Below are 23,258 nucleotides of genomic sequence, written 5' to 3' on the forward strand. Positions count from 1 at the left end.
AAGGAAAATCTTTATTGAAAACTTCAATAAATATTGGAAATTCCATAACTATATATTCCCAAACTATATTTTGTCATATATCTCTGTTCTTGATGTAAAGAAAGATTGTTTGTATCTCATAAGTATTTTATAATAGCACAGAAATGACTGCTGGGATTACATCTGAAAGCTAGTATTATAAACTGACATCTTAAATACATATGCAAGCAACATCCAGTCTGCAGAAGCAGCAATTTCCTAACAGTCCTCTTTTCATCCAGTGCCTAGCAGTAGTAGTATTGTTTTTACTGAACTCTATCTATGACCCAATTCATTCTTGGCCATAAACTTCTTCAACCAAAGCATCTTACCATAAGCTTCTTCAATCAAAGCACAGTAAGGGTTAATGCCAGTGCCATTCCTTTTGGCTTCCTGTTCTCCAAGCCTCAGGATATTTTCCAAGCCATTTAGGGCAACCTGTACAATCTTAGAGTCCATGACCGTAAGGAGATCACAGAGGGGCTTGATACAACCCAGTTCTACTAGGTACCTAAATACAAAGAATAATGTAGTCAAACAAAACTTTTTATTTTGTTAAACTTATGAAATTAGTGAGCAAGTCATCCTCAACTTCACTGCAGAGACTTAAAAAAAAAAAACAAAAAAAAAAAAACAGGCACTCTTTCAACCATACAAGCTATACCTTTTCACAAAACAAAAACAAAAAACCCTCTAAATAAATTATCCCAAACCAGTTCTCTGGTACCTTTCTCCATTCTTTTCTCTTCACAATTTATGCATTCCAAAAACAGGAATACTCACTTATTAATACCTTGAAATGAGCGACTCATCAAAATAGTACAGGTTTGAGTAATTTCATCTTTGTTTCCATAGATAGCCACACCTCTCAAACATGACACTCTTGGTGCTAAAAGCCAGCACAAGCCTGATAGGCCAAATCTTTCAAAGATGATTAGAATTTTAGTAAAGTAAGTTGTGGGAAGAATAAACAAATGTCAGAGGATTCTAGAACTGGTATTTTTCCTTTAATTCAAGCAAAATGTATAACCATATGCAATCAAGATTAATCATACTTGAACTTCAGAGGCATGATTACTGTATCACATTCACAGTAAATAGTCATGTCATTTTTTATCATTCTGGTTTCTCAAGTTGAGTACAGAGAGGCAGGGATAATGAATCCAGTTGTATTATGTGGATGTTTGGTAAGGTTATTTTGAAACTTACTGCTAGTGCTAATCTATTTCTTTCTCACATGTTGCTTTTTTGTGTGGGGGAGGAAGAATTCAAAAATATACAAAAATAAATCTCTAGCCAAACAAGAAAAAAGGAGAAAAGATAAAATTACTAATATCATGAAAGAGAATCATCACTTGATCTCATGGATATTAAAAGGATAATAAAGGAATACTACAAACAACTCGATGCTCACACATTTGATCATTCAGATGATAAAATGAACAATTTCTTGAAAGACACAAACCACCAAAACTCACTCATGGAGAAATGAATGATGTGAACAGGCTTACATGTATTAAATACATTGAATCATTAATTAATAACTTACCAGAATAGAAAACATCAGGATGAGGGTTTCACACTGGTGAATTCTGGCAAACATTTAAGGACAAAACGATACTAGTATTCTACCATCTCTTCCAGAAAACAAACAGCGGGGATACTTCCTAACTCAATCTTTGAGGCCAGCACTTCCCCAATACCAAAATTAAATAAAGACATTATAAGAAAGGAAAATTACAGACTAATATGTCTCATGAACATGAATACAAAAATCCTCAACAAAACATTATCAAATCAAATCCAAGAATGTATACAAAGAATTATATACCAAGTGGATTTATTCCAAATATGCCAGGCTGAGCCGTCATTTTAAAAAATTGAATCAATGTAATCAACTTATGATCATTTCAACAGATGCAAAAAAGCATTTAACAAAATCCAATACCTATTCATGATAAAAACTCAGCAAACAGGCCAGGCGTGGTGGCTCAAGCCTGTAATTCCAACTCTTCGGGAGGCCAACGCGGGTGGATCACCTGAGGTCAGGAGTTCAAGACCAGCCTGGCCCACATGGTGAAACCACGCCTCTACTAAAAATACAAAAATTAACGAGACATAGCGGCGGGCATCTGTATTCCCAGCTACTTGGGAGGCTGAAGCAGAATTGCTTGAACCCAGGAGGCAGAGGTTGCAGTGAGCTGAGACCGTGCCACTGCACTCCAGCCTGGGCGAAAGAGCACGAAACTCTGTCTCAAAAAAAAAAAAAAAAAAAAAAAAAAAAAAAAGAATCTCATTTACATCAGCATCAAAAAAGTGTAAATCTAATAAAATATGCACAACAGGATATATATGAGGAAAACTACAAAACTGATGATCTAAAAAAAAAAAAAATGGAGAAATATTCCATGCTCACGGACAAGACTCAATATTGTTTAGATGGCAATTCTTCCCAACTTGATCTATAGATTCAATGTGATACTCCCAAACAAAATCCCAGCAAGTTAATGGATACCAACAAACTGATTCTAAAGTTTATATGGGAAGGCAAAAGGCCCAGAATAGTCAATACAATACTGAAGAACAAAGTTGGAAGAATGACATTATCAACTTACTATAATCTAATCAAGACAGTGTGGTATTGGTGAAAGAACAAACAAAAAACCAGTGGAACAAAATAGAGGGCCCAGACATTCACAATACTTGAATGTTTGTTCCCCTGATGGTATCCTAGATGCCATTTAGGCTTTCTTTTTTAAATTCTTTTTTTATTAATTAATTAATTCATTCATTCATTCATTCATTCATTCATTCATGTATGTCTGACTGGGTTATTTCAAAAGACCTATCTTAAGTTTAGTAATTCTTTCTTCTGCTTGAGCTAATGCACTGTTGAAGATCTCAACTGTATTTTTATTTCATTCATTAAATTCTTTAGTGCTGGGAATCCTTTTTTATATGTTATTGTTGCTTTTTTAATTGTGTGGTGGTAGGATGGTAGGAGATGCTCATAACTTTTGTTTTGTAAATATGTATTCTTTGATTTAACCCACCACCACTACTACTGCCATCATTCACGGATTCACCAAAAATTGGATAATAATTATCATACTTGTTTTTATTAATCTTTCTTACATTTATGTATAGCTGACGTTTCAATGTTTAATATTAGAAGGTTTTTGGGTCTATATTTTGAAGGTTGGTGATGTTTCCTTGACCAGAAATATCACGTAGTAACTAAACTGATTTATATTAATTAGCCTATGATAAAATTGGTTTTGATATATACAATGTTTCTCTTAAAGTCAAAGTTTCCTGGAACCTATCAATGACATTAAGTGAGGACTTCCTATACTGTACTACGTGTGTGTGTGTGTGTTTGGTTTCTCAGATAAACTGCAAATTCATGCACACACCCGCACAATAAGAAGGCCCAGAAACACACCCACACAAAAACAGTCAACTGATCTTTAACAGAAGAGCAAAGGTAATTAAATGGAGAAGAGATTCCACATTTTCAACAGTGCTAAAACAACTGAACATCCATACAGAAAAATAATGAACCTAGACACAGGCCTTACTTCGTGTCATTCATGAGCTTAGACAGGCCAAGTCTTCCCAATACCCAAGACTGAGGCTTTCATCCCAGTATTCACCAGTCGATTACTTAACCATCCTTGTGAAAGAATGACCTATAGCAAGACTGACCTGCCACCTCCAAAAACACTACATTCTCTCACTTTTCCTCATGCTAGTCTCCCCTCCAAAATTGCCAAATCTCTATACAAATGGTAAGTCTCACTTCTTTGACGAATCTTTCTCTAATGTCAGTTAATAATCCTTATTCCTCATTAAGAACAAATGTTATATATAACATTTGATTATATTCAACCTAAAATTCTAGGTATTTCCTAAAACATTCTCTTTTATCTTTTGAGACAGAGTCTCTCACTCTGTCTCCGAGGGTGGAGTGCAGTGGCACAATCTTTTGTCTCACTACAACCAACCTCTGCCTCCTGGGTTCGAGCAATTTTTCCACCTCAGCCTCCCAAGTAGCTGGAACTACAAGAGAACACCAACACGCCCAGCTAATTTTTGTAGAGACAGGGTTTCTCCATGTTGGCTAGGCTGGTCTCGAACTCCTGACCTCAAGTGATTTGCCTGCCTTGTCCTCCCAAAGTGCTGGAATTACAGACATGAGCCACCACGCCCAGCCAAGATATTTCCTAAAATATACTAATTGTTTCTTGCATTCAAATCTGGTATCTGCAACAAGAATAAGCAGAAGCCAGATAGATGTCTTTTATAAGTGATAAAGTCAGTTTGTTTTTTGTAATTTGGACTGTAATATTTTTGTGACGTTCTTTCAAGATAACTCTTCATGTGAGGAAGAAGAAACTGCTAGGAGATTGATAATTAATTTCATTATAAATAGCTATGCTAAATTTTAAAAAGGGACAGTAGCAATTCTACGCTTCTCTAACAGAGCAAAATACTCCTGAATACTTTCTCATGAAAGATGGCATAATAAAATATGTCTTTTTTTTTTTTTTTTTTTTTTTGAAACGGAGTCTCACTCTGTCACCCAGGCTGGAGTGCAGTGGCATGATCTCAGCTCACTGCAACCTCTGCCTCCTGGGTTCAAGCGATTCTCCAGTCTCAGCCCTGCAAGTAGCTGGGATTACGGGTGCGCGCCACCACACCTGGCTAATTTTTGTACTTTTAGTAGAGACGGGGTTTCACCCTGATGGCCAGGCTGGTCTCGAACTCCTGACCTTGTGATCCGCCTGCCTTGGCCTCCCAAAGTGGTGGGATTACAGGTGTGAGCCGCCGCACCCGGCCTGGCTTATTTCAATTAAGAAAATATATTTACTATAAAATATAGAGACAATTAATAATTATAAATGTGAATTTGAACATAAAGCTTATTCAAGTAACTATATAGTACTTCATTATTTTTGCCATCTGGTGACAGCATAATTAAAATCATAGTACTCTAGAACCAGAATTTTGGAGGTTGGAAAAAACCTACAAGACAAATGTGCTTCTGTCTCCCTGAAATAACCTGCCCATGATGAACTTCACCAAAATAGCTACTGCATATGTTAATCTGTTTGTAATTTTATTCTTTCAGGTACATATTTCTTATTTTCTCTACCTGATAAATTTCTGTACTTTGTTACGACTATTTTTATTTTTTAATTCCAAACAGAACACTCAAAACTAGCATCTGATGAATGCCTACATTCAGTCCACAAAGCAACAATGTAAGTAGTAGCTATGTCTGTCTGATATTACGTATGAGTAAGCAGTTAATGCTTTAGCACTCATTTGAAACCATCTTTCCCTAATTTTGGATTCCTCATAAAGAAAGTTAAGATAGGCTGAGTCTAGGCTCCATTTTTCTCTTCATCATTACTTTTTTTCCCTATCTGAAACACTAGATGCCCTGAATTTTGCATTTAATTATATGATGCTCCTTTGAAGAACTGATTCCCATCCATATTTATGTTTTCTTCCACTCATTAAGCTTATAAGCTGCTCGTCGGACATGATGGCTCACACCTGTAATCCCAGCACTTCGGGAGGCCGAGGCGGATGGATCGCCTGAGCTCCGGAATTCAAGATCAGCCTGGCCAACAGGGCAAAACTCCGTCTCTACTAAAAATACAAAAATTAGCTGGGTGTGGTGGCACTCACCTGTAATCCTAGCTACTAGGGAGGCTGAGGCAGGAGAATCTCTTGAACCCAGGAGGTGGAGGTTGCAGTGAGCCGAGACGGTGCCACTGCACTCCAGCCTGGGCAACAGAGAGAGTCTCCATCTCAATCAATCAATCAATCACTAAGCTGCTACCAAGGGAGCCATTTAAGTCTTGAGCTGCTACAGCTCCTCCCTTTAACAACTGAATACCATAGTACTTTAGAAGATACCTGCCTCTACTAAATTTGGCACTTTATTCTCAGACATATCACTCTTTCAATTCTGATCCAATTCTACTATTAAGACATCTAAACTAAAAAGGGCAAGAGTGAGTTATTAAACTTGGGCTCTAAGTTCTACAAGTAACCTATATTACCCAAGATATTTCTGACAAGTAGCTCCAGAGTAGGTTGAAGCAAGGATTTCTATTGCCTCAAGCCTCAACTATGCCTTATTTCTTATATCCCAGGATTATTTTTCAGCAAAAAGAAATGGGAGAAATATAAAGAATTAAATACACATCTAATTATGACACCAAGGACAATTTCCTAAGGACTGGAACTAAACATTCTTATTTGGTAAGATCGTCTCTCACTTACCTTTCCCCTCAAAGGCAGCTAATCTTTTACTCTAGGTAATACGTGGGAGGTTATAAAGTGATAGACACAATAATAATTTTTCTTTAACTTACAATATGCTGCCTGATTGGTACTCACTTGATCTGTTCAGCTGATCCTCCAGAAGTTGCATTTGTGATGGCCCAAGCTGCTTCTTTTCTTGTCCGAAATTCAGCAGTTTGTAAAATACTAATGAGGGCTGGGAAAATGTTGGCATCTATCACAGTCTAAAATTAAAGAAAAACTTAAATGGAAAAAACTGTGAGATTTATAAAAATATTCATGATACTAATTATAATTTCTAAGCTAGTTTGACTATTAACACCCCTTCTCCTGTCAGAAATAAATTGAAAAGAGTTATGTCATTATCTCTAACCTTTTTTTTTTCTTTTTTGAGATGGAGTCTTGCTCTGTTGCCCAGGTTGGAGTGCAGTGGTGCAATCTCAGCTCACTGCAGCTTCCACCTCCTGGGTTCAAGTGATTCTCCTGCCTCAGCCTCCCGGGTAGCTGGGACTACAGGCGCACACCACCAAGACCGGCTAATTTTTGTACTTTTAGTAGAGACGGGGCTTCACCATGTTGGCCAGGCTGGCCTTGAACTCCTGACCTCAGGTGATCCGCCCACCTTGGCCTCCCAAAGTGCAGGGATTACAGGTGTTAGCCACCACACCCGGCCTATCCCTAATCCTTATTCTGTCTTGGTGTCACCGAAAACATATTCCCTGGAGTTTATGATCTTATAATCTCCTATTTTCTCTGAGCTCTTTTCTCTTTTACTTTCCTCTTTTGTTCTGCCCATAGTAACAAATTGTAAGAGCTCAATTTTCTGCTCCTCTGCTATTCCATTCTCTCACAGCATGTAAACTTCCATGTGCGAAAACTCTCTAGTCCTCACTTCTCACTGGAGCATCAGCCCAGGGTAGCCAGCAGTTTACGTTAGGTCTGCTAGTCACCTCAAACACATCTTCTGCCTGCTATATCAAGTTTCCTTTTAAGCCTCTCTAGTTCACAAAGGCTATTAATTTACATTCTCACTTTTTAAAATCCTGAGTCCATCTTTTTCCTTTCCTTTGGCATTGCCATGCTATTCCAAGCCACCACCTCCCAGATTACCAAAATAAGCCTTATAGTTGAATGGAATACTTTTACTCAATCCCATTCATGTACTAACACTAAAGTAGCCTTCCCAAAATTACTTTCTCCCTGTTTCTCCCTGGCTCAAGTACCTAACATGGGTTTATATCATTTCCTATATTAAGAAACTGAGAAGTTCTGCATAAAAAAGCCTGGTGGTGACAGGCAATCAAATACAGATGAAATCACCTCATATGAATGCTATAGATTGTTATAGCTATTAATCTCAGTTCCTAATTCAGCATTTTGGGGACAAAATGCTTTCCTGGTCAAAAACTCTTATTATATCTGTGAAGGACGTCAACAAAGTTTGACAAAGTTGATTAGTGGAAAGACACCTAATCCTGGTCCTGTCATTTTACTAGAGGTGCTCTTGAGCAAATCATTTTAATTCCATGAGCCGTTTCATCTTTTTATTCAAATTTTATTTTTATTGACAAATAATAATTGTATGTATTTGTGGGATACAATGTAATGGATGCTTCAATACACACACACAAACACACACACACACACACAATTGTGGTAAATGAAAACTTTGGATTAGATGACCTCTCTGTTTCCATTCATCTCCAAGGCCCTCTATGTCTGTTTATATCTTTTTTCCTACCCATTGTTCCATCCTTGAACATTGCCCAGGCTGAACACTTTGGCCCACTGCTTGTCGTCCACTTGAGTTACTCTCCCATCAATACAAAGACAAAAGTAAAAACCAAGTAACTATTTAAAGAAAAATGGGTATCCAAAAATTCATGAAAATTTGAGGCAATCTACTACATGGATCCACTAGAAAAATAAGTATCTTACTTGGAAAGAGTTAAAGCCAATCGTGTTCAGCATAAAGCCCATCAAAACATTTTGAAAATACAAGACATTATTTGTTGCAGGAAGTCAGGGACCCCGAATGGAGGGACCAGCTGAAGCCATGGCAGAAGGACATAAATTGTGAAGATTTCATGGACATTTATTAGTTCCCCCAAATTAATACTTTTATAATTTCTTACACCTGTCTTTACTGCAATCTCTGAACATAAACTGTGAAGATTTCATGGACATTTATCACTTCCCCAATCAATACTCTTATAATTTCCCATGCCTGTCTTTACTTTAATCTCTTAATCCTGTCATCTTCGTAAGCTGAGGATGTATGTCACCTCAGGACTCTGTGATGATCGCACTGACTGCACAAATTGTTCGTAAAGCATGTGTGTTTAAACAATATGAAATCTGGGCACCTTGAAAAAAGAACAGGATAACAGCGATGTTCAGGGAACAAGGGAGATAACCATCAGGTCTGACTGCCTGAGAGCCAGGCAGAACAGAGCCATTATTTCTCTTCTTACAAAAGTGAATAGGGGAAATATCACTGAATTCTTTTTCTCAGCAAGGAACAGCCCTGAGAAAGAGAATGTGTTCCTAGGGGGAGGTCTCTAAAATGGCCACTCTGGGAATGTCTGTCTTATATGGTTGCAGATAAGGGATGAAATAAGCCCCGGTCTCCCTTAGCGCTCCCAGGCCTATTAGGATGAGGAAATTCCTGCCTAGTAAATTTTAGTCAGACCGGTTGTCTGCTCTCAAACCTTGTCTCCTGATAAGATGTTATCAATGACAATGCATGCCCAAAACTTCATTAGCAATTTTAATTTCGCCCAGTGCTCTGCCATTTGCCTTGTGATATTTTATTGCCTTGTGAGCACGTGATCTCTGTGACCCACAACCTATTCATACACTCCCTCCCCTTTGAAAATCACTAATAAAAACTTGCTGGTTTTGTGGCTTGGGGGCATCACGGAACCTGCCGACATGTGATGTCTCCCCTGAACAGCCAGCTTTAAAATTTCTCTCTTTTGTACTCTTTCCCTTTATTTCTCAGACCGGCCAACACTCAGGGAAAATAGAAAAGAGCCTACGTGAAACACTGGAGGTGGTTCCCCCGATAACTATTTCTTGGATCTTGGTGAAACATCAAATATTAAAGGCAACAGAAAAAACGAAGGCTTAAGTGTAAATTTCAAAAGACTTAACATCTATAAGTGAGGATAAAGTAAAAAGCTGACTGAAATAAGACAACAACATTGAAAGTGGTCTTCAAAGCAATAATGAAAACAATATATGTTTTGTTTTATTTTGTTTTGAGATGGAGTCTTGCTCTGTCACCCAGGATGGAGTACAGTGGCACAATCTCAGTTCACTACAACCTCTACCTCCCAGGTTCAAGTAATTCTCCTCCCTCAGCCTCCCGCGTAGCTGGGACTACAGGCATCTGCCACTGCAACTGGCTAAATTTTTTGTATTTTTAGTAGAGACAAGGTTTCATCATGTTGACCAGGTTGGTCTTGAACTCCTGACCTCAAGTGATCCACGGGCTTCAGCCTCCCAGAGTGCTGGGATTACAGGCAGAAGCCACCACGCCCAGCCGAAAACAAATATGTTTTAAAGGGTGACTGAGAAAAAAACCTTACTTTTCAATAAAAATACTGAAAGAAAAGTTAGGTCCTATGAGGTTACCTGGATCTGTGCCCTATTTCCAGCTGTAATATTAGATATCGTCCAACATGCTTCCTTTTTGATAGATTCCTTTGGGCTACTCAGCAAATGCAATAAACTCTGCAGAGCTGAGCAATTCAGAATTACCTAAAAGAAAAAGTTTGAAAATTTTATTTATTGTATTGTTCTAAATATAAATGTTTAACTTAAGGAACACATTTTATGAAAGACATAACATCTCCCCTTGAAATTTTATAAATAAGTAACTTTATACAGGTAAAAAAAAGTATTCACTGTTAGTAAGAATTAGTTTCTAAGAGTATCAATACAGTTTCACTGTACACATTCACAACTGCTGAACTGTACTTAATAAGATACAATAATGTTACTATTAGTAATTACAAAAGCATCACTCATTCACTTTCCCATCCCAATAGCATTAAGTCTTCTGAATGGGTAAATATATCAAGTGGCCAGAAAAGTCAGGAGTCTCAGATTTGTAGGTCCTCTGATAACACACTACTTGGTAGTCAATGAACGAATACATACTTAATGAGGTATATTAGGTGCTTTATAGGATATAAAGATAAAAAAGATATGACCTCAGCTATCAGTTTATAAAAGTGAAGGAGATAACACAAATACACATGAAGAAGGAGACCTACTCTACTAGAAACTAAAATAATAAAAGTTTGATTAAAATAGTATATGGCAAATTTAAGAATTAATCACTAAACACAGAGAATAGAGATCTATTCTAGAAACAAATGGAGCTATTTAATTCATAAGTTAATCCTTTCTTCCAATGACTTGTGGCTATGACAGAACTGGAATAAAAAGCTAAACAGATTAAAGACAATTTTTTCAAAATCAGTTCTTAACCCTGATATGGTTTGGATCTGTGTCCCCACCCAAATCACATGTCGAATTGTAATCCCCAAGGTTGGAGGTGGGGCCTGGTAGGAGGTGACTGGATCATAGGGGTGGATCCTTCAAGAATTGTTAGCACCATCCCCATGGTTCTGTTCCAGTATGTAGCACCTTCTCCTACTCTTTGCTCCTGCTCACGTCACATAAGACATGCCTGCTTTTCTCTTCACCTTCCACCATGATTTTAAGTTTCCTGAGACCTCCCCAGAAGCAGAAGCTACTATATGCATCCTGTACGGCCTACAAAAACATGAGCCAATTAAACCTCTTTTCTCTATAAACTACTCAGTCTTCGATATTTTCTTCGTTTTTTTTTTTTTTTTTTTTTTTTGAGACAGAGTTTCGCTCTTGTTGCCCAGGCTGGAGCGCAATTGCACAATCTCTGCTCACCGCAACCTCCGCCTCCTGGGTTCAAGTAATTATCCTGCCTCAGCCTCCTGAGTAGCTGGGATTACAGGCATGCGCCACCACGCCCAGCTAATTTTGTATTTTTAGTAGAGACAGGGTTTTTCCATGTTGGTCAGCCTGGTCTTCAACTCCCGACCTCATGTGATCCACCTACCTCGGCCTCCCAAAGTGCTGGGATTACAGGCAGAAGCCACCACGCTCGGCCAGGTATTCCTTTATAGCAATGAAATAACAGACTAACTAATATAAACCCTAAGTCACCAAAATAAATTTGCAACTACTTAAGAGTAAATATTTTTAAAAGGAATCATAAAGCAGAGTATTAGAAAATAGCTGACTTGGGGATGGTAAAAGACTGCATGAGCATAAAAATAAAGAAATTATAGGGGAAAATAAAAATTTCATGAAACATGTTTTCACATCAAAAATTGTAACAGATTTTAAATGTACACCATCCAATGTGAAAAATATTTGCAACAAATGAGAGGGTTGCTATCTTCCTTGTGTAAACTGAAAAGAGAAACTAAAATTTTAATAGAAAATTATCTCCTAAGTAATGAAAGAAATGCAAATTAAGATCAAGTCTTTTATGCCTATTAAATAGGCAATAGGATTTCATTAGCAAAAAGAGGGACTGACACTGCACATAAGCTAGAAATGAAAAAATGCAGAAACAAGCTATTACAAAGTACCGTAAGAACAGACTACTGAGGCTATTTTATTTTAAGAAACACAGTCTCGTGTATCACTAAGGCTGGAGTGTGGTGGCATGATCATAGCTCACTGCAACCTCAAACTCCTGGGTGCAAGCAATCCTCCCGCCTCAGCCTCCTGAGTAGAGTAGGTAGGACTACAATTACATGCCATCATGCTCAGCTAATTTAAAAAAAATGTTTTTAGAGATGGGGTCTTGCTATATTGCATGGGCTGGTTTGGAACTCCTGGGCTCAGGCAATTCTCTCGCCTCAGCCTCTCAAAATGCTAGGAATACAAGCATGAGCCAGCATACCTGGCCATGATGAGGCTATTACGAAAGAGTTCTATGCCCCAAAAATAATAGGCTAGAAAGAAGAATGAGACTAAAATCTTAAGGAGAAACTCCTTTGAATCTTTCAAGGTTCTTTATCTTACAGGCACTAAAGCAGCTTATTGCTTCTAGAGGAAGATAATGCAAATAACATTATTTTAGGAAAGATTCAGCTGTTATTAGGGGGAATAAAGTGAGACGAGTAACTGCTTAGGACAGTCGGAGGATGGGTGGGTACAGCAACAACCTGTGTGTGTGAGACAAGGACCAAACGAACTAATTTGATGGGGATCTAGTAACAATAAGAATCAAGAAGACCCGGCAACTTGCTATACAAAGTATAAGGGAAGGAGACACCACATGTGACTGCAAAGTTTCATGTGTAGGTAAACAGAATAATTATATCATTACCTGAAATAGGAAAAATAAAAACTTGGAACTTGCTTTGTGGGGGAAAGAAGATATACTGTGAGACAAATGTGAGATATGCAAGCAGAAATATGTAAGAGACTATTGCAGATACAGGGCTGAAACTTGAGATAGGTCAGAACTAGATGTATAGATTCAGAACTTCATTGCATTCAATAAATATTCTTTAAGTCCCTATATATTGTGCCAGAAATTATTAGATTTACAGAGGCACAGAAATAAACACTGACATAATCCACCTCTAGAATCTTAAAATCTAGTAATTAGTTACAATACAATGTGATTAATATTCTGATGGATAAAGAAAAAAAATAAGTATCTAACTTAAGAGTTTAGGGTCAAACAGGGCTTCTCAGAGAAAATAATGTTAATACCAAGACTTGAAGAACAAGAAAACATTAGGAGCAGAGAATGTGGATATGTGCGAGGTGGCAGTCAAAGCAAGGGGTAGCAGTGGAGACACATGTTCCAGGCAGAGGGAATAAAGCATGCATTAAAACTCAGAGCTGAGAGTGGCCACAGCCAATTCAAGGAACAAATATGGCAAAAGCATACAGCATATGGAGGTGGGTGAGAGACAGAAAGATACTGATAGGGTTCCAAAATTCAGAGGGTATAAAATACTCTATAGTTGTTAAAAGCCTCTTTCCCCTTCTTGTATCCCAGCCAACCAGTTCCCCTCAAAGACAACCAACATTTTCAGTTCCCTGTATATCCTTCCAGAGAAATTTTATGCAAATGTAGTCAAACATATATTCTTTTCTTCTCCTATTCTCTTCTGAAGTGTCTGAACTAAGCCCTGCAAAGGATGAATAGAGACAGAACAACAGGACTTAGTAACTGATGAGGGAGTTGGAGGAGAGCAAAGAATCAAGCTGATGTCCAGGTTTCAGGGGAACTGAGGGTGCCATTCACTGATACAGGGAACATAAGCAGAGGTTCAGGTACTGCAAGGGGAAATGAGTTCCCTTGTGTACAGAATATATTTAAAGTAAATACATTACAGTTAGAAGACACCTGAGAGAACAAATCTAATCTTAATTTTAGAGATTAGAAAAGGCATTAAATGTATTGCTGAAAGTCAGAACTCGTGAAGAAAACGCTAAGGCTAAAACCCAATTCCCAATTCTGAATCCATGCACACAAGGGTAATCACTGACATTATAAATAAGATCTATGAATGAGGCAGAAGGATTGCCCCGTGGAAGATGTCCACAAAAGGAGACAAGAGGAAAAGGAGCTTGCCAGGGAGAAATAAATGGTCAGTGAGGCAGAAGAACTAAAAGACTTCAACATCACAACACAGCTGAGATTTCAGGAGGAAATATGGCTAGAACAATGCACTGTGAATGGTGTGTCTTGATACAGAAGTTGAATAGAGTAGATGGTGACATTAGAAAGCAGGAGGGAAGAATCTTCCTCACACAGGGGACTTACCATGTACAAAAGGAGAGAGCTATCAGAGAAGGTGATATTGAGATGAAAAAGACAGAGAAAATATGCTACTAGAGGATTCTGATGCCCATGAGAACTATTTCAAATAGGAGTGAAGAAAAACAAATCTGTCTGACCAAAAAATAGTCACTATCATAGGAGAACCCCAAACTACTACAAGCAACAGGTCAAGGCAGAGATACTGAAGGTATTGAGAGTAGATGCCTAAACCAACTTTTTTTTTTCTTTGAGCTGGAGTCTCACTCTGTTGCACAGGCTGGAGTGCAGTGGTGCGATCTCAGCTCACTGCAACCTCTACCTCCTGGGTTCAAGCGATTCTTCTACCTCAGCCTCCCAAGTAGCTGGAAGTGCGTGCAACCACGCCTGGCTAATTTTTTGTATTTTTAGTAGAGATGAGGTTTCACCATGCTGCCCAGGCAGGTGTCGAACTCCTGAGCTCAGGCAATCCACCCGCCTCAGTCTCCCAAAGTTCTGGGATTACAGGCGTGAGCGACTGCCCCCGGCCCAACATTTTTAAACATTAGTGTAACAGAGTATCAAGTTTCCCTAATAATATGGAGTAAAATACAATAATAGAAACATGATCATGAAGTTCAATATACTGTTTTTAAAGGAAAAAAGAAAGTTACCACTTCTTCATACCTGTGTCTGAATATCATCCCCTGTGACAATGTTTCCCACAGCTCGCAAAGCAGGAGAAACCACTTTATAATCATTATGCCTGCAAAAACAAAAAGTAATGTTATAGCAAACAGTTCTATCCTTAGTTTCATTTCCTTAAGACCAAAATTAAAAAACAAAAAAATCGTTAGAATTTTAGAGCAGAAATGTACCCATGGGGCTAATTAAGGGAACGCTTATCATGATGATGGAATGTCTGGTGTTCCCTAGAACTGTCTTTCCCCTTATTTTAGTACATTTGGAAAAAACCACCAATCTTTCCTAGGAATCTTTCCCAGGTATTCCATCACCTGGATTCCAACTTTTCCCTCTCATTCTTTAATATAGGTTTCATTTCCTCTTTACTTGCTTTTGTATGGTTGCTGAGATAATTGAGAGCAATAATTAACATTTATGCAACATTTTTAAGTTTTATAAATTGTCTTAATTTTCACAGACGTAAAAGTGACACATCAACAGCTGAAATAACTTGAAAATGCAAGTCAGGAGTCACACTCCAAATACAAAGGTCTTTCAACTAAACCTACTAAGCTGCCTTACTGGTCCAAAAACCACTCCACAAAGCCATATATATATATTTGAAGACAAATATTAAGTCCTTATTTCTAGCTAAATAAGTCACTATCTTTTGATTTTCCTTAGGGGTCCTATTTTTCCCTCCACTTTAATGAGACCGATCACTCTTCTAAAAACTAAGCCAGTTCCTTCAAATTTAACATGTGATGATTAAAAAGAAATGGCTGGGTTCTGTTGCAAGATAGCTGAATAGGAACAGCTGTGGTCTGCAGCTCCCAGAGTGATCGACGCAGAAGACGGGTGATTTCTGCATTTCCAACTGAGGTACCTGATTCATCTCACTGGGACTGGTTAGACAGTGGGTGCAGCCCACGGAGGGCGAGCTGAAGCACGACAGGGCATCGCCTCACCCAGGAAGCACAATGGGTTGGGGGATTTTCCTTTCCTAGCCAAGGGAAGCTGTGACAGACTGTACATGGAAAATCAGTACACACTCGCCCAAATACTGTGCTTTTCCCACAGTCCTAGCAAATGGCAAACAAGGAGACTGCTCTCCCATGCCTGGCTCAGAGGGTCCCATGCCCATGCAGCCTTGCTCACTGCTAGCGCAGCAGTCAGAGATCAACCTGCAACGCTGCAGCCTGGCGGCAGGAGGGGCATCTGCCACTGCTGGGGCTTCAGTGGTAAACAAAGCAGCCAGAAAGCTCGAAATGGGTGGAGCCCACTGCATCTCAGCAAGGCCTACTATTTCTATACACTCCACCTCTGGGGCAGGGTATAGGCTGAACAAAAGGCAGCAGACAACTTCTGCAGACGTAAACGTCCCTGTCTGACAGTTCTGAAGAGAGCAGTGGTTCTCCCAGCATGGTGTTTGAACTCTGAGGATGGACAGACTGCCTCCTCAAGTGGGTCCCTGAACCCTGTATAGCCTACTGGGGGAACCAGCCCCCAATATTTCAATGTAAGTTCTTTTCTATTTTCTCTAAGTGTTGGCCAGTCTAAGAAATAAAGAGAAAAAGTACAAAAGAGAGAAATTTTACACCTGAGTCTCAGGGAGTGACATCACATGTTGGCAGGTTCCGTGATGCCCCTGAGCCACAAAACCAGCAAGATTTTATTAGCGATTTTCAAAGGGGAGGGAGTGTACGAATAGGGTGTGGGTCACAGAGATCACATGCTTCAAAAGGCAATAAAATATCACAAGGAAAACGGGGGCAGAGCAAGATCACAAGGTCAGGGCGAGATTAGAACTGCTGATGAGGTTTCATGTCCTACTGTGCACCCATTGTCACTGATAAACATCTTAACAGGAAACAGTGTTTTTGAGAGCAGAAAATCGGTCTGACTAGAATTCGCCAGGCTGGAATTTCCTAATCCTAGCAAGCCTGAGGGCACTGCAGGAGACCAGGGTGTATTTTATCCCTTATCTTCAACTGCGTAAGACAGACACTCCCAGAGCGGCCATTTTAGAGGCCTCCTCCTGGGAATGCATTCTTTTCCCAGGGCTGTTCCTTGCTGAGAAAAAGAACTGAGCGCTATTTCTCCTATTTGCTTTTGCAAGAAGAGAAATATGACTCTGTTCTGCCCGGCCCCGCAGGCAGTCAGACCTTATGGTTATCTCCCTTGTTCTCTGAAAATCACTGTTACCTTGTTCTTTTAGAATGCCCAGATTTCATACTGTTCAAACACACGTTTCACAAACAATTTGTACACCTAATGCAATCATCACAGGACCCTGAGGCAACATACATCCTCAGCTTATGAAGATGACGGGATTAAGAGATTACAGACAGGCATAGGAAATTATAAGAGTATTGATTGGGGAAGTGATAAATGTCCATGAAATCTTCACAATTTATGTTCAGAGACTAGTAAAGACAGGCATAAGAAATTATAAAAGTATTAATTTGGGGAATGAATAAACGTCCACGAAATCTTTACAATTTATGTCGTTCTGCCATGGCTTCGGCCGGTCCTTCCGTTAGGGGTCCCTGACATCCCGCCTAACTCGGAGATACCTCCAAATAGAGGCCGAGAGACACCTCATACAGGCGGGTGTCCCTCTGGGATGAAGCTTCCAGAGAAAATATCAGGCAGCAATATTTGCTGTTCTGTAATATTTGCTGTTCTGTGGCCTCTGCTGGTAATCCAGGAAAACAGGGTCTAGAGTGGACCTCCAGCAAACTCCAACAGACCTGCAGCTGAGGGACCTGACTGTTAAAAGGAAAACGAATAAGCAGAAAGGAATAGCATCAACATCAACAAAAAGGACATCCACACCAAAACCTCATCTGTAGGTCACCAACATCAAAGACCAAAGGTAGATAAAACTACAAAGATGGGGAGAAACCAGAGCAGAAAAGCTGAAAATTCTAAAAACCAGAGCGCCTGTTTTCCTCCAAAGCATCACAGCTTCTCGCCAGCAATGGAACAAAGTTGGACGGAGAATAACTTTGACGAGTTGACAGAAGTAGGCTTCAGAAGGTCGGTAATAACAAACTTCTCCAAGCTAAAGGAGCATGTTCTAACCCACTGCAAGGAAGCTAAAAACCTTGAACAAAGGTTAGACCAACGGCTAACTAGAATAAACAGTGTAGAGAAGAGCTTAAAAGACCTGATGGAGCTGAAAACCATGGCACAAGAACTTCGTGACGTATGCACAAGCTTCAATAGCCGATTCAATCAAGTGGAAGAAAGGATATCAGTGACTGAAGATCAGATTAATGAAATAAAGTGTGAAGACAAGATTAGAGAAAAAAGAGTAAAAAGAAATGAACAAAGCCTCCAAGAAAAATGGGACTATGTGAAAAGACCCATTTGACTGGTGAACCTGAAAGTGATGGGGAGAATGGAACCAAGTTGGAAAACACTCTTCAGGATATTATCCAGGAGAACTTCCCCAACCTAGCAAGGCAGGCCAACATTCAAATTCAGGAAATACAGAGAACACCACAAAGATACTCCTGGAGAATAGCAACCCCAAGACACATAATTGTCAGATTCACCAAGGTTGAAATGAAGGAAAAAATGTTAAGGGCAGCCAGAGAGAAAGGTCAGGTTACCCACAAAGGGAAGCCTATCAGACTAACAGCTGATCTCTCGGCAGAAACTCTGCAAGCCAGAAGAGAGTGGGGGCCAATATTCAACATTCTTAAAGAAAAGAGTTTTCAACCAAGAATGTCATATCCAGCCAAACTAAGCTTCATAAGTGAAGGAGAAATAAAATCCTTTACAGACAAGCAAATGCTGACAGTTTGTCACCACCAGGCCTGCCTTACAAGAGCTCCTGAAGGAAGCACTAAACATGGAAAGGAACAACTGGTACCAGCCACTGCAAAAACATGCCAAATTGTAAAGACTATTGATGCTAGGAAGAAACTGCATCAATTAACGGGCAAATTAACCAGCTAACATCATAATGATAAGGTGAAATTCACGCATAACAATAATAACCTTAATTGTAAATGGGTTAAATGCCCTAATTAAAAGACACAGACTGGCAAACTGGATAAAGAGTCAAGACCCATCAGTGTGCTGTATTCAGGTGACCCATCTCACGTGCAGACGCTCATACGTGCATACGCTCAAAATAAAGGGATGGAGGAAGATCTGCAAAGCACATGGAAAGCAAAAAAAAAGCAGGGGTTGCAATCCTAGTCTCTGATAAAACAGACTTTAAACCAACAAAGATCAAAAGAGACAAAGCCATTACATAATGGTAAGGGATCAATTCAACAAGAAGAGCTAACTATCCTAAATATATATGCACCCAATACAGGAGCACCCAGATTCATAAAGCAAGTCCGTAAAGACCTATAAAGAGACTTACACTCCCACGCAATAATAATGGGAGACTTTAACACCCCACTGTCAATATTAGACAGATCAACACGACAGGTTAACAAGAATATCCAGGACTTGAACTCAGCTCTGCACCAAGTGGACCAAATAGACATCTACAGAACTCTCCACCCCAAATCAATAAAATATTCACTCTTCTCAGCACCACACTGCACTTATTCTAAAACTGACAACATAATTGGAAGTAAAACACTGCTCAGCAAATGTAAAAGAACAGAAATCACAACAAACTGTCTTTCAGACCAGAGTGCAATCAAATTAGAACTCAGTATTAACTCACTCACTCAAAACTGCACAACTACATGGAAACTGAACAACCTGATCCTGAATGACTACTGGGTACATAACGAAATGAAGGCAGAAATAAAGATGTTCTCTGAAACCAATGAGAACAAAGACACAACATACCAGAATCTCTGGGACACATTTAAAACAGTGTGTAGAGGGAAATTTATAGCACTAAATGCCCACAAGAGAAAGCAGGAAAGATCTAAAATCAACACCCAACATCACCATTAAAAGAACTAGAGAAGCAAGAGCAAACAAATTCAAAAGCCAGCAGAAGGCAAGAAATAACTAAGATCAGAGCAGAACTGAAAGAGATACAGACACAAAAAACCCTTCAAAAAAATAAATGAATCCAGGAGCTGGTTTTTTGAAAAGATCAACAAAATTCATAGACTGCTAGCAAGACTAATAAAGAAGAAAAGAGCAAAGAATCAAATAGATGCAATAAAAAATGGTAAAGGGGATATCACCACCAATCCCACAGAAATACAAACTACCATCAGAGAATACTATAAACACCTCCACGCCAATAAACTAGAAAATCTAGAAGAAATGGATAAATTCCTGGACAAACCAGGAAGAAGACTAAACCAGGAAGAAGTTGAATCCTTGAGTAGACCAATAACAGGCTCTGAAATTGAGGCAGTAATTAATAGCCTACCAACCAAAAAAAGCCCAGGACCAGATGGATTCACGGCCAAGTTCTACCAGAGGTACAGAGAGGAGCTGGAAGCATTCCTTCTGAAACTATTCCAATCAATAGAAAAAGAGGGAATCCTCCCTAACTCATTTTATGAGGCCAGCAACATCCTGATACCAAAGCCCGGCAGAGACACAACAACAAAAAAGAGAATTTTAGACCAATATCCCTGATGAACATTGATGCGAAAATCCTCAATGAAATACTGGCAAACTGAATCCAGCAGCATGTCAAAAAGCTTATCCACCACAATCAAGTCGGCTTCATCCCTGGGATGCAAGGCTGGTTCAACATATGCAAATCAATAAATGTAATCCATCACATAAACAGAACCAACGACAAAACCACATGATTATCTCAACAGATGCAGAAAAGGCCTTTGACAAAATTCAACAGCCCTTCATGCTAAAAACTCTCAATAAACTAGGTATTGATGGACCATATCTCAAAACAATAAGAGCTATTTATGACAAACCCACAGTCAGTATCATACTGAATGGGCAAAAACTGGAAGCATTCCCTTTGAAAACCGGCACAAGACAAGAATGCCCTCTCTCACCACTCCTATTCAACACAGCGCTGGAAGTTCTGGCCAGGGCAATCAGGTAAGAGAAAGAAATAAAGGGTATTCAGTTAGGAAAAGAGGAAGTCAAACTGTCCCTGTTCGCAGATGACATGATTGTATATTCAGAAAACCCCATCGTCTCAGCCCCAAATCTCCTTAAGCTGATAAGCAACTTCAGCAAAGTCTCAGGATACAAAATCAATGTGCAAAAATCACAAGCATTCCTATGACAAAGGGCTAATATCCAGAATCTACAAAGAACTTAAACTAATTTACAAGAAAAAAACAACCCCCTCAAAAAGTGGGCAAAGGATATAAACAGACACTTCTCAAAAGAAGACTTTTATGAAGCCAACAGACACATGAAAAAATGCTCATCATCACTGGTCATCAGAGAAATGCAAATCAAAACCACATGAGATACTATCTCACGTCATCATTAAAAAGTCAGGAAACAAGAGACGCTGGAGAGGATGTGGAGAAACAGGAACGCTTTTACATTGTTGGTGAGAGTGTAAATTAGTTCAACCATTGTGGAAGACAGTGTGGTGATTCCTCAAGGATCTAGAACTAGAAATACCATTTGACCCAGCCATCCCATTACTGGGTATATACCCAGAGGATTATAAATCATGCTACTACAAAGACACATCCATGTTTATTGTGGCACTATTCACAATAGCAAAGACTTGGAACCAACCCAAATGTCCATCAGTGATAGACTGGATTAAGAAAATGTGGTACATATACACCATGGAATACTATGCAGCCATAAAAAAGGATGAGTTCATATCCTTTGCAGGGACGTGGATGAAGCTGGAAACGATCATTCTGAGTAAACTATCACAAGCACAGAAAACCAAACACTGCATGTTCTCACTCACAGGTGGGAACTGAACAATGAGAACACTTGGACACAGGGTGGGGAACATCACACACCGGGGCCTGTCGTGGAGTTGGGGGCAGGGGGAGGGATAGCATTAACAGAAATACCTAATGTAAATGACGAGTTAATTGGTGCAGCAAATCAACATGGCACATGTATACCTATGTAACAAACCTGCATGTTGTGTACATTTACCCTAGGACTTAAAGTATAATTTTAAAAAAAGAAAAAAAAAAAAGAAATGGCTAAAATATATAGTAGTCTAGTGACTAAAGAATACAAAGGATTACTTCCCAGATTTTGAATGATGTACTTCAGACTCCTGCAGCATCATACTGCCATTAATTCACATTAGCACTACATTACTGATCTGCATCCAGTGTGTAGCCTGCTACAATCCCAGAGTTTTGTATTTTGTATTAATACATTATAACTATCTAATCTATTCCAAATGTCATGTTTGAGACAATGTCTCTTTGCATCTACTTTATACTTTAAATCTCCCATATCTTGTAACTGTACCATTTCTCCATTATGTTATCACTTTCATTTTTTTCTTCTGTAGTATCTAAAAATTTGATTAATACAGTCTCAAATTATTTATGTCACAAGTAAATCTTCCACTCCATTATCAAAAGCATCACAGAGATGATAAAGCAAAATAAGATTCAATTTCTGATACTTGTCTAAAATAAGCTCTAAATGAGACAGACAGATAAGGAATGACTATTTTAGTGGCAGTATGCCTTCTGATGTCTGGTGGTTGATCTCAGGCCATCCACTATGAGCCTGGAACTACACATATCGGAGTTTTCCCAATGTTTCTGCTAAAGGCCTGCTAACAGCAGAGGAGTAAGAGGTTCTCTATAAGCCTCAATAAAACAAGACAAACAGATCTGACATCAAAATAAACAAGTAACAAAAACAGTAGCCCAAAGCACAATAAATCAATTATCATGTACAATCAATTAATATTTAAGTATTAGCAGCTAGAAAACTAGTACCAAGGGAAAGAAAGTGGACACACTTTCTAAAAGATATCTTACATCAGCAGTTCCACAAGTCTCCTACATACTCCCGCATCGATGACTGCTTGAATTTTATCATTGGGTCCATCTGACAGATATGAGAGGGCCCAGCAGGCATCAGCCAGTACGTCAGTGTCACTGACAAACAGCAACCAGGAAAGCACATTCAGACATGGAGAAACCTGTAAAAGGAAAATGATGATTATGAAATTCAATAGACTCAAAGCCAGAAGTGAGGTGAGATACTCAAGAAGGCAACCAGGCATATACTTGGTGACTTCTAGAGTGATTTACACTTCTAAAGATGAAGCAGCAAGTACCTAAGTGGCATTTCCACCTTTGGCAATGTTGTCGGTGATCTTGCACTAATCTGTAGTCAAAGCCCAAGGAAAATAATTTCAGAGAGCAAAGTTTTATATACATCAATTCTTGGAGTGAGACTCCCTATCAAAACACATTCTTTGTGGACTAAACAGGTAAAGGAACTTTCACAAATGCGAAAACTAGGAAATTCTGTATTTTAGATA

The 23,258-nt window shown here is 39.0% G+C and overlaps 1 protein-coding gene across 3 annotated transcripts in view; it reads right to left on the reverse strand.

Annotated features, from left to right (window-relative positions):
* Window positions 1-23,258, reverse strand: part of KPNA1 (karyopherin subunit alpha 1) — a 90,975-nt gene that overhangs the window by 2,724 nt on the left and 64,993 nt on the right. For all 3 annotated transcript variants that reach the window (XM_054483837.2, XM_054483838.2, XM_063661667.1), the window contains exons 9-13: window positions 22,750-22,913; window positions 14,849-14,927; window positions 9,979-10,104; window positions 6,436-6,563; window positions 351-529 (exon numbers count right to left, since the gene is read on the reverse strand). In XM_054483837.2, the coding sequence (XP_054339812.1) occupies window positions 351-529; window positions 6,436-6,563; window positions 9,979-10,104; window positions 14,849-14,927; window positions 22,750-22,913 (676 nt within the window). The remainder of the gene's footprint in view (window positions 1-350; window positions 530-6,435; window positions 6,564-9,978; window positions 10,105-14,848; window positions 14,928-22,749; window positions 22,914-23,258) is intronic.

Source organism: Pongo pygmaeus, chromosome 2 (assembly GCF_028885625.2).
Source record: "Pongo pygmaeus isolate AG05252 chromosome 2, NHGRI_mPonPyg2-v2.0_pri, whole genome shotgun sequence".
NCBI classification, from domain to species: domain Eukaryota; kingdom Metazoa; phylum Chordata; class Mammalia; order Primates; family Hominidae; genus Pongo; species Pongo pygmaeus.